The sequence below is a fragment of the Athalia rosae genome, chromosome 5 (genome assembly GCF_917208135.1).
Source record: "Athalia rosae chromosome 5, iyAthRosa1.1, whole genome shotgun sequence".
In the NCBI taxonomy this organism is placed as follows: Eukaryota; Metazoa; Arthropoda; class Insecta; order Hymenoptera; family Athaliidae; genus Athalia; species Athalia rosae.
The window spans coordinates 3,534,180-3,549,994 of NC_064030.1; the positions used below are offsets into that span (position 1 = coordinate 3,534,180).

Sequence of the window (15,815 nt, forward strand, 5' to 3'; positions counted from 1 at the left end):
GTTAGATCGCCACCTGCGTCAACGACAAGCAGCAGCAACAGCACCGAGTCACCACCTCACACACCGCCGATCGAGCTGAGGCATCGTCCTCCGGTAACTCTGCCATCCGCACCGCCCGCCTGGTCCCAGGAGACACTTTTTTAACTACCAACATTTACTCATTAGGAATTTTGCAGGGTCGAGTTTAGACTATAAAGAAAAAAAAAAAAAACAAACAAAAACAATCAGAATTATCTAGTACGTTTAAGTATTTATACGTACGTGTATAAGAGTAATAGAAGAGGAAAAAAAAAAAGAATTTATATAAACAAAAAGAAATACCAAAAAATATAGAGATAAAAGAAACGTGTATTATCCTCAGATGTACATAGATGCGGTATATTTACGCACACCGAATTTCGAGGGGCGGGTGAAAGAAAGGTGAAGAAGAATAAATCAAATTATATAGTGAAGTGAGTCGAATGGAAAAATAACGCTTGGTAAATTATGGGGAAAAGCGCCGCGGTGTTTGGCTGACAATGAGTAAATGTGCGATTCTCTCTTCATTAGTTCGAGCCGACCTTCAAATTGTACATTCTTTTTTTATCAGAACAACGAGATAAGATAACGGTAAAACGATTACCCTATCAATTTCTTGCGGCAACTACGGAACGCGCTGAAAATCACAAGCCCCCCAAAAAATCGGAGAGTTGTTCTCTCTTTTTTCAGTTTTATTCATTAATTTTTTATGCTACATCTAATTGCAACACAGGGACGTTGATTTTTCGAAAATTCTCCTTACCGATATCGTGAGCCTTCCGTAAAGTATTACAAGAGTTAAAAAAAAAAAAACAAATTCATATTGTTGCTTTTATATAACCTGTTATATTATATATACATGTATAGGCGGTCTTCTCCGTATAATTGTGATAATTTTAGTACATATAGCTCCCTGTATCTATAACGAACCTAAATTCGATCCTGCAGGATATGTTAGATATAACGCTTGTATAAAATATATGGGGCGGCCTTATGGTGTGTTAATTATAAAACGCTGAACATGGACCTTGACGATTCAACAACTAATAGGTATATAAATTTATTTTTGAAACGAATAAATTATCTCCGATAATATTGATTTAGCGAAGAGGTGGATTGGAAAGTTACGGCTTAATGGGATTGAAATACCTCGTAGACTGTCGACGTCGTTCATCCTTGATGTAGGTATGATAAAAACGATAGTTTCATATTTTATTATTAACCAAAAAAGAGAAAAAAAAAAAAAAAGAATCGTCCAGGTCGAGCTGGACGTCCCAAACGTTATCGTCTAGCGTCGGTTGTTAAGACTGTTTAATAAAATATACAAAACAACACACCCATACGCATCGATACGCATGTAATAAAAAGGAAGTGAAGCAATCCTAGACGAAGATGCACCGGCAACGATACGAGTAAAAAACCCAAGATCAAATATATCTAAAGTCGTTTTATGTGTTGGTGCGACGCGGTAGTGTATACCTGTTCGGCAGAATTGTTCGTTGGCAGAAGGATAATCAAAGAAGAATAAAAAAAAACAGAAACAAAAGACAAAGTCGTAGAAAAATTTGCAATACACATACGTATGTGTGATACAAAAAAAAAAAAAGGAGTGGACGAAAAAAATATGTTATCGTCCAAAATTTTTTCGCCCTGGCAGCCAGTAGAATTTTATTATAAACGCGTGTGTGGTTAGTTATCCAATATCACCTCGAACGTTTGCGACGGCTCTAGGATTCTTGCGATATCTATATTTCTTGAATTGTTTTACCAAAATTTTTTTCTTATCCCTTGTCTCGTGTTGACTTCTCATTATCGATGAACGAGAAAAAAAAAAGCGGAGCGCGTTTCATCGTCTAGTTTTACCTTTTTGGTATATTTTTCTCCGAGGGATTTGTTCTGCCGATTCTATGGTTTTTCGTTTTTCTTCGAGAGGAGATCGGGGAAGGGAGAGGGAGAGGTGAATTTTCGTACGCGTGATTTGCACCGGATAAAAGGTCTTACCTCGGATCGTTCACCGCAGTATTCCCTCAAGCAATGAGCGGAAAATATGCCCCGCGATAGATCGCTACCCATTCACCGCAGAACGGAATTCGACGCTCGAATTAACACGGTAAACATCATTTTTACCGAAGGTAAATTTCGACGAAATTATGTCGTACATCACTCGTGTGTACGGACACAGGATGATAAAGTATGCATGTGAGACAGCGGCCGGAGAAATATAAACTTTCCAAAACTTAGCCACTATAAAATTCGGCCCATGGGGGTGGGAGAAAAAAGAAAAGGAAACTTCAGATTACGGCTCGTTTGGTAGCCAGCGTATGTTGTCCAAAAATATTTTCAATAATGCCAACATCGAGTGGAGCGTATAAAGATACGAATGTAAGTGTAATAGTTATAGGTGCAGCTATACCTTGTACAGTAAGAAGGCTAAACGCCGCGCCAGCTGGAATCTGAGAGCTGTTCGATATTGGAAATATTTGATATTGCGGTCGCGACTACGCCTATCTAGACGGGATGTGGTACATCCGAAGGGGAAAATTTTTATCTCTGTACATCGTGATGTATAAAGGCGTCTGATGACATTGCAGCCCTGCATATACTGTGTACGTACGTACGTAGATACATGTCGTAGCAATCTTGAATATCCTTTTTCAAAAAAAAACCGAGCGTTCCATTATTTGGCCTGAAAATTGTTTGCCACACAACGTTTTTCACTCTACTCGAATTTCCTTACATAAATTCCGTTGAATTTTCATTCGAGCTGCACCGTAACTGAAAATAAAAAAAAAAAATAAAAAAGAGAGAGAGAAAAATAATTTGCACCCCGGTCGATTATAGCTGCGGCGTTATATAGCTAGTAAGTCTATCAAAATTGTGGTTGGTAGCTGCGGTTTACTTGCGCTGTACGATAGAAACGATGTACACGTTACACAGTGTATTACCTAATTCGTTAAATTAAATTCCATGGCGAAGAAAATAGAAGAAAAAAAAAGGAAACAAATTTGCACTCCATTATAATCATGGCTCTAAAATTTACTCTCTCGCTCCTCGTTTTATTTTCAAGTTTCACCGCTGCCCCGTAAAGATTTAGGTATCGAAATTTTTGGACTCATAAAATCTGTGCTTCAGAAAATCAACTTCTTGCCTAGAGAATAATTTACAAACGGATAGAACACATTGAATAATTTCGAATCTTAGAGCCGTCGAGTCGTCAGCGTTTGAGGTATTAATGTTAGATATGGTTAGGCAGCGAGCAGGAAATTCCTAATCAAAGAAAAGTAAAGATTATAATAATATAATGAAGAGAATTAAAAAAAAAAAAAAAAAATCACTATAATATGGAAATAAGTAATTATTTTTATACAAACGTGATGATAATCAAAGCCGCTTTCATCCCGGGTCGGGATGTCGCGGCAGCCTACTTAAAAAAAAAATTGAAAAAAAAAAATAATAACCTAATAATAATCAAAAAAGAAAAAGAAGAAAAAACGCTACATTGATAAAATAAAAATCAGAAAAAAACACACACACACACACACAAATAAAAACAATATATTATGCTAACATGCGTGTAAAATATGATATATATACATCTATATATATAACGTTAAACATTTATCGTTAAGTGTAAATTATTAATAATAAAACTAATAGCGATAATATTAACAACAATTATAAACGACGATTGGAGGGGGAAAAAAATTCAAGTAAAAGAGACAAAAATAAAAAAAAAATCGCAATCAAGTAACGTGTATAGGTAGTTAGGTTCACCAATATTATTGTTATTGATCGTAAATTACATTGAATTATATCATATTGTAAGTGTATAAAAATAACTTTGATTATTATCGGATAGCGATCGGTTTACAGTATAGTATACTTATCCTGTGATTATCGATATACATTATACATACACATGCAATACCTTCCACATGTCAATCCGTTGTAAGATGAAAGAGAAAAAAAAAATAGAAAAAGCATAAAAAAGAAAAACTGTTAAAAAAGAAAAAAAAGAAATCGCAGACTATGATTTCAACGATAATATTTTATATTATCTGCTATACGGTCGTTACATACGTGCATGAAGAGATATGCACGTCATTATATCCGCACCCGCAGGGCTGATCCTCGTAGTGACCTGCCATGCAATGGGTATAAATATATACTTATAAAAGTAGATGAATAAATTGAAAGATTGAAAGATCGATAAATATGAAAAATAAGGACAAAATTTGAAATTTGTTAAAAATAAGCGAGTTAAAAATGATGAATAAAGGGGGATAAGGAAGGGAAGTGAAGGAAAATCATGTGCACGTACGTACCTGCAGCGTATTTCACGGTATATATGTTATACATTAAATATTATAAAGAGGAATATATATATATAATACATAGATATATATATATATATAAAGCGAACAATAAAAATACGAATTGTATGGATTCTATATAAAATGAGAGTATATTACGTTATATTCGATGTGTATTCGTGTATCTTGTGAATTGCGTGTAATGTATGTCTCTGTAACTCTTCGTAGTAGGTACTATGTACTGTTAAAAAAACGAGGACTGGCCGATCAAACGACCATCGATTTATTTTCTCGTTGTCTCTTTTTTTATTTCAATAAAATTACACAGGTTAAATATTTATTCAACGAATAAATGAATGAACGAAAAAAGACCATTATAAACCTTCAATTTTTGCAGCGCACCGCCGTGAGGGATGTGTATGACTTGAATTTGAAAATTTTCTAGCCAAGACTACACGAATTGAATATATAAATTTAATACCACCTTTATCGATTGTGCGATTCGGTGATCGGCTTCCCGTTTCTGTTGCGTTTCTCTGTTTGATAAAAATCAAATTTCAAAGAAGAATATAATAATAATTGATAACGATAATAAAAATGATAAGAAAGGCAACTATCGTTCTGTATAGCGAGGTCTGTTATATACCTGTATTGTTAATATTACATAGCTAGGTGTACATATTGATAAAATATGAAAATAATAATAACGATGAGAATAATAACAATAGTACAGTCTAATAACGTATTATGTATCTAACAATCAAGAAAGAAAAAAAAAAAAAGGTAAAAATTACAGTAAAAATGAACAAATAAGATAGCGAGCTGATAAGAAAATGATTGAATTATACCTATTAAAAGAACGCGAGCTTTTCATGCTTTTATATAGAATATTAAATTATATACGGTTACTTTATATTTTACTAATTCTGTAAGATAATTATCTTGTAAATTCGTCGTATTGCGCAGGCAATAAGATTATATTATTTATTTTTTTCCAAATTTGGAAACAAAATGTCATGTTACACAATTATCGTCCCATTAATTACGGATTTGTTCGATAATTTTGAGACAGATTTTAGCGAGTGGCGGCGGGGTCAGGGAGGGGGGAGGGTGCAGTTAATATTTGTGCAAATATTGCAGTTGGAAATCTAATGATGTACAATAAATTTGCGTTAAACGAGAGTTAGCGGCACATGTTTTCACATTATTAATCTTAGACTCTGTAAGTCCTGCCGCCTGTTTTGCACAATTATTCGAGTCTATAGATCCAGCTTTTAGGTTCCGCAGCTGCTGTCGCGCGGTAATCTACAGTCCACGATATCAGACTTGGGTGCTATTAATTTTACCCTGTTTCAAAACAAGCTTAGAAATTCACGTGATTCACTGGCGTTCTAATCTACAAAACTTTCGTTTGCATCCGACGCTTCGCCAGATATTATATTATACACAGGTTAAATACCTGTATATCGTATAGTATATTATTTTGCCAAAATCGCGTGCAATGCGCGTGCGGTCGTCGCCTGTATATCCGATCTAGAGTGACCGTTAAAACCACTTGTTATGCTCTCACGTCATTCGATATTCATGTTACGTTCACCATGAAGATATTGTATAAATTGCCGGAAGCAAAAGAAGAAATTATATGAATAATTGAATAAATGCGAGATTAATCATGATTTGATTTTCTCATCTTACCATCGACGTAATTACGTCTACGTAAGTGAATTATTTCGCCGGAGCAATAATTGTTCTCTATTTTTCCCGTATAAATAAAATATTAAACATACCTTGTAGCGTGTAGGTACTTAAAAATTAAAATATGTTATAAATATAATCTGGAATTTACTTACGTTTTACGATTAGTCATTTGCAGGGTGAACACATACTATTTAAAGCATATATGACATATATAGTTACACACCTATACCTGTATGTAAATATATAAAATTGAAGTCGGGTGTCTTGACTTTATAAGGAGCTTCAACTCGCAAGTGCTGCCGAATTGCCAAATGTAACAATCAAATACACTCTATACATGAAAATTCTACGACAAAAGAAAAGAAATATTAAAAATTAAAATAATTAAATCAGAAATTTAGGTGAAGGAAAGAAGGGATGTTGTAACATTAATAATAAATGAAAGAGAATTGCTCTGTGTACAGCTCTCGTGTTTAATGTATACTTGAACATAAGTATATATACATATTATATAAAAATACCACATCATTATAGATGTTACAAAAAAAAAAAAGTAAGAGATAAAAAAATACTATTTTTCTTCGTGCCTTTCTATCGCACATCTTCCATCGTCGAATTATTATTAATTTTTAACATACTTTAATTTAAGCTATAATAGCTGCAGCTGTTACCGAAAAACTTTACATTTCTCATCGCCGTTACACTCCTTCCATTCAACTTTTCCAAAACCACCACCGTCAATTTATTCCATTATTTTAACCACCACCACCGGAAAAAAGGAGAAAAGTTACTCGTATAAATAAAGAAACAAAGAAATAAGAAAATAAAATTGATAAAAATAATGAAAACGGATGAAATTATCCTGCCGACGCGGTAACTGTACCTGGCAGGAATAAATTCTTTATAAATTATACAAAAATATTATAATATAATGTCAATAAATCTTGTCGATTAAAATGGTCGCCATGTATATGAATCGATCACACTCACACACGTTGTACGGATCGAACGATGGTTCAATCACAGTGACAACCACAATAATTATGGTAAAACTGGAGATCGTAAAACCAAATTACTTTTCAAGTAAAAGTATGATAATTTAACCCAGTTTTCCCAGTTATTATATGGTGCAGCATCAGCTGCTCCGAATCTCAAATCCTGGATCTAGGACATCCATCTATCTTTCCCTCCGTACAAATGTCGTACACATATGTACATATATGTATACAGACATTACGTAAATATAATATACATACATATATGTATGTGCATACGATCTCATATTTCTAGCGCGAAAAAGGTACGTTGTAAAAGTTATTCATAATATGTGTTATACCTTATACACTATATTCGAAGGAAGAGGCAAACCGAGTCAGAGAAATAAATAATAATACGATGTGTGTATAATAAATAATTTTACGATGCCCGTTGTTGATGAATAAAATATAATATCGTTTGATTATACATACTTATATAATATATTATATGAAGAAAAAAAAAAAAAAAGAAATGTTATTGAACCGATATTACTGTTCTCTCTTCATTTTTCTTATCACTTATTATTCGTTGAACTGTTCTTCTGTACGTACAATCGAAGCGTCGGTAAATTAGACAAAGAAAATTATACTATTCTGGACGCAGAAATTTTTATACGCCATTTGTTCGTTATCAATTATATTGCAAGTATCCGATTTACGCGGGCTTTGTCAGACGATCGACGAATGAATATTCGCAAGGATTATTGAGTTGGGATTGAAACGTGTGGGGTGAGGGTCTTAGGGAATAATTTTCGACGGAGATTCTGCAAAAAAAAGTAAACGGCGTTCACTCCACTATACTTTTAATATTGTTACGTGATATTTGACGAGAATTTTTCCTAACTGCACAGGTTGTTAAAATTGACGCGTACAAAATATATTTCGCTGATAAATCTTAGTAGACCTTCGTACTTTTATAATTTTTCTACTGTATTATTATTACGTATTATCTTCAATTTTTATAAAATACTACCAAACGACGATCACTGTTGTATTTGTAGAATCTATATTATGCGATGCGAAAGACGAATGAGAGGACGTTAATTGTCAATTGTCGTCGAGTAAATATATATAAATACATACTATATGCATGCACGTGTATAGGTAGCTATAATATAAATTGTACAGATATATTATATATATATACATTATATATAAAGTCTGATATAAGTTTTATCTGTATTATATATTATAAACGTACGTACAATTTAATTTATTTTTTTAAATCACCAAACTGTAACGCTATCTCTATAGAACTCAATGTACACTCAGCTGTGCCAAATACCTCGGCAATATATTGTGCATGTCATTGAAAACATCACGGTTAATCGCCGCCTCTTAACTTTTTCTCGCACGAACATTACGTCATCAAATTTAATTAACTATGATCAAACTTCATTCTATGATAGAAATGTAAGAACTACCGGAGTCGCGAGTCAGTCGCAACCAGCGTTTCGGATACCAAAGTAAATAGGTATAGGTAAATATTCACCAAGTTTTAAACGTCTGAACGAACGAAAAAAACTAATTAATGAATTATTAAATAAATAGACACTAGATGAAAATATAAAAAAACAACTCAGCCAGCCAAAGACCGCGATTGTCAGATGATCGTTGTATAGTTACGTCAATATGTAAAGGGCTATTACGATAAGTGATTATACGTGTATAATGAACGATATGTAATTAGGAAGAGATGCGTACATAGATTATGTAATACATACATATATATTTTTTGTTTTTGTAAATATAAAACAAAAAAAAAAAACTATAATATAAATTATTATACTATTAATAGTAGTTCGGTGAAGTATGTATAATTATCACGAAAGCGAATATACAATACAGATGATGGTGTTAAATTGAAATTTGATGAGAATCAGAGAAAAATAGTGTTGAAAAAAAAAAAGAATCCAATAAATGAATAAATAAGTATGAATAAATATGATTAAGTTAATCGCTCGCGTTGTAAAGAATTGTATGTGAACCTGAGAGATTGATTAAAAAAAAAATTGAAGCGTTATTATAAAAACCTAAAATGTGACAAGACCGCGCGCAGGTGATAATTTTTCGTTCAATTTTAAGTCAGACGCAGAGGAAGAAAAAAAAAAATGATCGTTAAACTACGATCGATAGAATCCATAATTTTCTCCTAATTTTTGTATTTCGTGCACCCAAAGGTGGATTAATTTACGCAACGTGTTGTAAGGGCAGGTGATTATGCAAACATGAAATCTTATCAAATGTCGGGTGTCGATAACGATTAATCGATCGAAGCATTGAAATCAGAATTCTATATCGAGTTCACATCCTGTTCAAGTTTGCCTTATCAATTCGACGTTGCAAAATTTTACAAGTAGAAATATTTGAGGTTTCATGCGGAATTAATAGGGTAGCTAGAATATCGCAGGCACGGTTCGTGTCCTCCTAATCCTGATTATCTGATCCTTGAAATAATTAGAAGATGAACAACAGACTGCGTTCGGTCTCCTTATCCTGTTACATAGTTTATAATATAATACTCGGTTCTTGAGGTGGTATTAAGGTTGATGGCAGTCAGCTGTTCTGCATTGATTACATCTTCCCCTTCCATTTGATATTCCGGACCATCTGCGCGCAGGTCTGACGTACATGTAATAATATCGTAAGATGTATTTTCGCAGTTGTTCAATTTTTTCCTCTTTCTTTTTCCCCTTCGTACCCACCCTCTTCTTCGTCCCTTCGTTCCTTTCTCTCCATTCAAAGCACACCCTTTTCTCTTTCCTCCTCATCCACCCGAATCCAGGCTCTGCGAATTTGGCGCTCATATTTTATTCGCTACGGTCCCAGACGGACCGAAGCCATGTCCAAATTGGTTCGCTTCAGCAACCAAGAGTCTTGGGAAGAAAATCATATTTTGAAAAATTCACCGGGCCAAGCTTTTTTCATCGATCAGATTTTTCTTCACTTTTTTATTCTGTATATAATATACTATCGTTAATTCGAAATTAAAATTGATAAATTATCGCCTTACGCGCACGAATTTATGATATTCCGAGAGCGAAGATGTTCTCTAAAAATAGCTAATTTTCAATTCTAACTTGGAGTTTTTTTTTTTCTCCAGTCTTGTGAGATACGTTTTGGAAAAGGCTTCCTGTATATACTTTCCGTCTCGGTTGATTTACTATCTGGTGTTACGTGGGTTATTTTTCATCAACGGGTCAAACCCCCGATAGCATTATCAGTTTAACTGACAGCGCGAATCGTTACATTATCAGTCTATTCGTTGCTCACGTACAGACACGACGTCCACATATTCTGCACTTTGGTGTTGGTTTGTAAGTTCGATTTACATATTTATGGTTATCAGTAAAGAATAACAATTTTCGATATGCTCTTGGTTTGTCGAATGTTTTGGCATTATTACTCAAACAGCAAAGATTCTTCGTCACTGCGGTTTCGTCCGCCGCGCTAAAAGACGTCTTCTCTCACGTTATCGTTGATCAAAGTGGCGTTTCTCTGCATCTCATAGTTATAAGTTCAACCAAACCACATTCTTATTATTGTTGCATATCATTATCTATCCAACTATGCTGCAGACTTACCGTGTTGCGAGGTGGTATTCGTCAAGAGCGATGGATTACTCGAAATTTACGAGTAAGGTGTCCGAGAAACGGACGGAGAATTTAATCCGTACGATGGGTAAGTACGTCATTTTATCCGTCAAATAAAGTCCCTTTTGAAAATTTGCAGAAAATAATATCCTGCTTATCGGGATGGAGACATCTGAAATTCTTTCGTTACTTTTTTTCCCTTCAACCGGTCTAATTCATCCAATTCTATCATATAAAAATGAAGGATATTAAAGATACGCATTTTCTATTTTCAGCGGCAATTTTCTTCGAAAATCCAGGTATCATCCCTTTGGCCGGTGGCCTTCCAAATACGGGCACATTTCCATTCAAAGAAATAAAGGTAACTTTCAAAGATGGAACGCAACATCAATTTGTAGGGAGTGAACTTGGCACAGCCCTTCAGTACACTTCTTCCAAAGGGTGAGAGCATTCTATCTAATCATTTGCTGCGTGTTGTACAGCGAGACGAATCAATGAATGGATTGATAAGAATTGTATCTTTTTTTTCATTTATCTCCAAGATACGATCCGTTGATAAAGATTTGGCGAGAGTATCAACAACGTTGGCACTCGCCACCGCGGGACGATTGGGACGTCGTTACCACCACGGGTGGTCAGGATGCCGCCAGCAAACTTTTTGACTTATTTATCGACGAAGGAGACGCCATTATGGTTCAGATTCCAACGTACACCGGTACTTTAGGAGCGGTAAGAACAACGGGGAGGACGTTAATAATTTGTACCAGACAAGAGAAAAAAAGAACAAGAAAGAAAAAAAAAAAAAACAAATTTGGAAAGGAACAATAGGGGAAACTCAAGTGCGCCGATCGTTTTTCTTTCGGTTTTCGATTTTTTTTGCTTTTCTTTTTCATTCTCTCGCAGTAATAGCGAAGAAAATCCAGAGGTTTAACACGCGTGAAGTGCGCGCGGAGGGTGCGAGAGTCGGGTCAATAAACCAATGACGCGTGAAGCTTTGAATAGCGAATTCTCGTTCCTTTTTTTCCGGATCGTTTTCGATTCGTTTAGGCAAATCAATTCGATTCCAACCCCCGATACTATTCGCGAGACTTCGTTTCGAACGATTTGTGTTATTTGTACAAATGTTACGCGAAACGGTGTGAAAACCGAAGCGCGCTTTGTAAACCCATAAAACTCGAAAGCTCGCGCGACGATCGGAACTTTTTTTTTCTCTCTTTCGGAAGAGTATGATAATTCAATTCAGCGGACAATAAAAAGAGAAAAGTCTTCTTTGAAGGAAAAAAGAGGAGAAAATGAACTCTACGGTGATCAAGTGTATACGCGAAGCTCATTTTTTTCAAAGTCTGGCTGTACCCTTCGGATTTTGTGGAGCTTCGAGTTTGTACAAATTTCATTAATGAAAAGCTGAAGAGGGAATGAAATAAAATGAAGTAGACCGGTCCTCGAGGGTTACTCGGGGTTACACCAGTTATACTCATTGTCAGACATGCGTGTACAGCGACACTGAATCTATACGATACGAAATTCCGTCCATCGGATTAAATCACGACTAATTACGTAGTGTGAGACACGCGAACGAGGGTACCCTAAAGCTCCATTTTCTCCCTCTATCTCTCGCGGCCCTTCGCTATGTTGATACATCCATTAATTATACACGCCACAACGGACAAACGACGCCGGTGTGTCTAGACCTGCACACGCAATTGCGACGTGTTCTGGATCGAGACGATTATTCCGCGGTTGGAGACCGGAAGATCCCTGGATCCGAAGAACATTTACAGTTTAGGGGGATCGAAAGCTCGGGCGAAAGCTTTCGCGGCTCGATGTTTGTGATTTTCTCGAAACTGAGCGGTTTTTTTTTTTTTTGTAAGATTGATTTTTCTCTCCGTAGATCCACGCTTTCTCGCCGGAGTTTTACGGTATTACGCAGGACACCGACGGTGTCATACCAGAGAAAATCGAGGAGATATGCGAGGCGAGGAAAAAGGCTGGGCTTCCTCAACCGAAGGTAAAAAAATGAAAAGCATTTGAACATTCGTACGTACGATTGTACGCGTAGAAGAAAGTAGAAAAAAAGAACTGCTGTTTTCTATCCGTGATATAGCTGCTCTTCATCAATCCGACCGGTTCTAATCCCACCGGTACCGTATTAACGGAGGAAAGACGAGTAAAGATTTACGCCCTGGCGCAAAAGTACGATTTTCTGATCATCGAAGACGACCCCTATTACTTCGTGAGTTTTCTCGAAAAACGGTCGACTTCGTTGCTGTCTTTGGACACCGACGGGCGCGTCATACGGCTGGATTCGTTCAGTAAAATTCTCAGCTCCGGAATGAGAGTCGGTGTGCTTACAGCGCATAAGGATATCGTCCGGAAAATCGTCACCCACATCGACAGCTCGACGCTTCATGCGCCAACTTTATCCCAGGTGGGTGTACAGGAGGGTGGGTTAGAAAAAATTTTTTTTTTTTTATTTTCTTAGCATGGGGGTAGAATTTGTACCTTATACAAAAAGAACATTTTTCACTTGATATTTCGAGGTAGCCCACTCGTTTTTTGAATAAATAATTAATCAAGTGGGGTACTTCCAGCAAAAAAAAATTTTCCACCTAATGATTACTCGATCGATTGCATGAGTAGATGATTTTGGCTTTCAGATTTGGATTCCTAAGCTGATTATATGTGAAATTACCTTTGAAAAGCCAAAAAAAAATCGATTTTTGGGCCAAAAGTAAAGTAGTTTAAAAATTGATTGTATTACACTTTTCTTACGTATTTTGACCTCAGGAATCCGAATCTGGAAGAAAAATTGATCTATCTCTAAAATTCACCGAGTTATCGCCAATTTTCAGCTTTTTCAGGTCAAAAATAAAAAATCGATTTTTTAGTCTATCTTAATGTAATTCGAGCTCAGAAATCCGAATCTGGAAGAAAAATTGGTCTATCTTCAAAAATTACCGAGTTATCCTCATTTTTTCGCATTTTTTGGTACAAATTTGAGGATATCTCGAAGGGAAAAAATCGTAGCTCAATTTGGACAACGGATTCGTGTTCCTGAGGTCAAAATACATAAGAAAAGTGCCATACGATCAATTTTAAAAAATAAAAATTTTTGGCCAAAATTTGAAAAAATCGTAAGGGGTACCCCTTGGAAAAATCTCAAATTTTAGCCAAAAATTTTTATTTTTTAAAATTGATCGTATGGCACTTTTCTTATGTATTTTGACCTCAGGAACACGAATCCGTTGTCCAAATTGAGCTACGATTTTTTCCCTTCGAGATATCCTCAAATTTGTACCAAAAAATGCGAAAAAATGAGGATAACTCGGTAATTTTTGAAGATAGACCAATTTTTCTTCCAGATTCGGATTCCTGAGCTCGAATTACATTAAGATAGACTAAAAAATCAATTTTTTATTTTTGACCCCAAAAAGCTGAAAATTGGCGATAACTCGGTGACTTTTAGAGATAGATCAATTTTTCTTCCAGATTCGGATTCCTGAGGTCAAAATACGTAAGAAAAGTGTAATACAATCAATTTTTAAACTACTTTACTTTGGGCCCAAAAATCGATTTTTTTTTTGGCTTTTCAAAGGTAATTTCACATATAATCAGCTTAGGAATCCAAATCTGAAAGCCAAAATCATCTACTCATGTAATCGATCGAGTAATCATTGGGTGGAAAAAAATGTTATTGCTGGAAGTACCCCACTTGATTAATCATTTGTTCAAAAAACGAGTGGGCTGCCTTAAAATATCAAGTGAAAAATGTTCTTTCTGTATAAGGTACAAATTCTGCCCCCATGCTAAGAAAATAGAAAAAAAAAAAATTTTCAACTCAGCCTAGTGTACAGGTTGATCGATTTCCGATTGTTTCCTCTAATTATTTTTCTTTTTTCTCCCCTTTTCTTTCGTCGAAAGGTACTCATCCACAAACTACTCGTCCTTTGGGGCCCCGAAAAATTCGAGAACCATTTGAATGACGTTCGAGACTTTTACAGGGCGAAACGAGACGTTATGACTGCTCTGGTCGAAAAACATCTCACCGGTACAATTTAGATTCGAATCACAATTAGAAACGTTTTTCTCCCCAAAACGTCGTCACCAATTTTCTATTTTCCCACCCAGGTTTGGCGGAGTGGTTTCCTGCCCACGGTGGAATGTTCATCTGGGTTAAAATCACGGTGATCGATGACGTTTACGATCTGGTATTGAATGAGTTCGTCGCTAACGGGGTTCTCGTAGTACCTGGACACGCTTTCTTCTACGACCCTTCGAAACCCGATCAGCACATAAGACTCAGTTATAGCTACGCTGTACCCGATGAAATAGACAAGGTATTCAAGCCAGTCACATAACTCGACGTGGCACTTATCAGATGACTTTTACGTGAAAATTTGGATTTTTCAGGCGCTTGGAATCATCGCAAAATTGATAAGAGAAAAAGCAGCGAAAAAAGTGACCAATGGGAACTGATATTGAGATTCGAAACAACTTAGGTAGATGCTATCTTCAAGGATTCCGAACGATCTTGGGAGTCTTCGATCATAATGATGTTGTTATGGCTAAATATACCACGATGATATTTGCTCGTTTTCGATATCCCCGCACGGATGTTTTTAAACGAGGTTCATAATAACCAATTTACCAAAGTTTTAATTAATTTAATACACATCAGCAGCGCACCGACGATATAACAACCTCGTAATGTCTTGTATAGGTATACGCGGCGTTGTCGCTTAAGGACAACCGGCGAAAATAAAAACGAAATAAAAAAAACAATTTAACGAGCTACTAAAAATTTAACGTCATCGCGTATATTTTCTGCACGGTATGCGCAACTAGGTATACGCAACGACAATACGCGACGAATAAACGAAGGCGTTAACTGATCCCGACCACAACATGCGGCGCAATTTTCCGAATCATCGATCATTGAAATAAATCCCCAACCAGCTGAAAAAAAAGAACAAAGAACCAAGATCAGAATAATGACTGTGCTCGAATATTCATGCACATAAATTTGGCGAACCGAATCGCCCCACGAATCATCGTCGAGTCATTAGAATTCCTCGCCTCCTTATCCTCCGCTTACGAGATTCCACGCGAAATAATTCAGCTATCGTCGTTAGCGGTGCAATTAAAACGCCCTATTT

General features: G+C 35.8%; 2 protein-coding genes across 8 annotated transcripts in view; both read left to right on the plus strand.

Annotated features, from left to right (window-relative positions):
- LOC105692926 overlaps positions 1 to 6,986 on the plus strand; it is an 88,716-nt gene extending 81,730 nt beyond the window's left edge. For all 6 annotated transcript variants that reach the window (XM_048655801.1, XM_048655804.1, XM_048655802.1 and 3 more), the window contains one exon: positions 6 to 6,986. In XM_048655801.1, coding sequence (XP_048511758.1) covers positions 6 to 144 — 139 coding nt within the window. In that variant the 3' untranslated portion in view covers positions 145 to 6,986. The remainder of the gene's footprint in view (positions 1 to 5) is intronic.
- A 1,541-nt stretch (positions 6,987 to 8,527) lies between these two features.
- Positions 8,528 to 15,441, plus strand: LOC105692896 (kynurenine/alpha-aminoadipate aminotransferase, mitochondrial-like). 2 transcript variants are annotated; one of them, XM_012412413.3, is made up of 9 exons: positions 8,528 to 8,546; positions 10,645 to 10,747; positions 10,935 to 11,100; positions 11,202 to 11,388; positions 12,551 to 12,667; positions 12,764 to 13,087; positions 14,581 to 14,707; positions 14,788 to 14,996; positions 15,070 to 15,441. In XM_012412413.3, exons 2-9 carry the CDS (start codon positions 10,681 to 10,683, stop codon positions 15,133 to 15,135), a joined length of 1,263 nt encoding a protein of 420 aa, XP_012267836.3. In that variant the 5' UTR covers positions 8,528 to 8,546; positions 10,645 to 10,680; the 3' UTR covers positions 15,136 to 15,441. The 2 variants fall into 2 exon arrangements, with proteins under 2 accessions (XP_012267836.3, XP_012267839.2); XM_012412416.4 differs by lacking the exon at positions 8,528 to 8,546 and adding an exon at positions 10,226 to 10,383.
- The last annotated feature ends 374 nt before the right edge of the window (positions 15,442 to 15,815 follow it).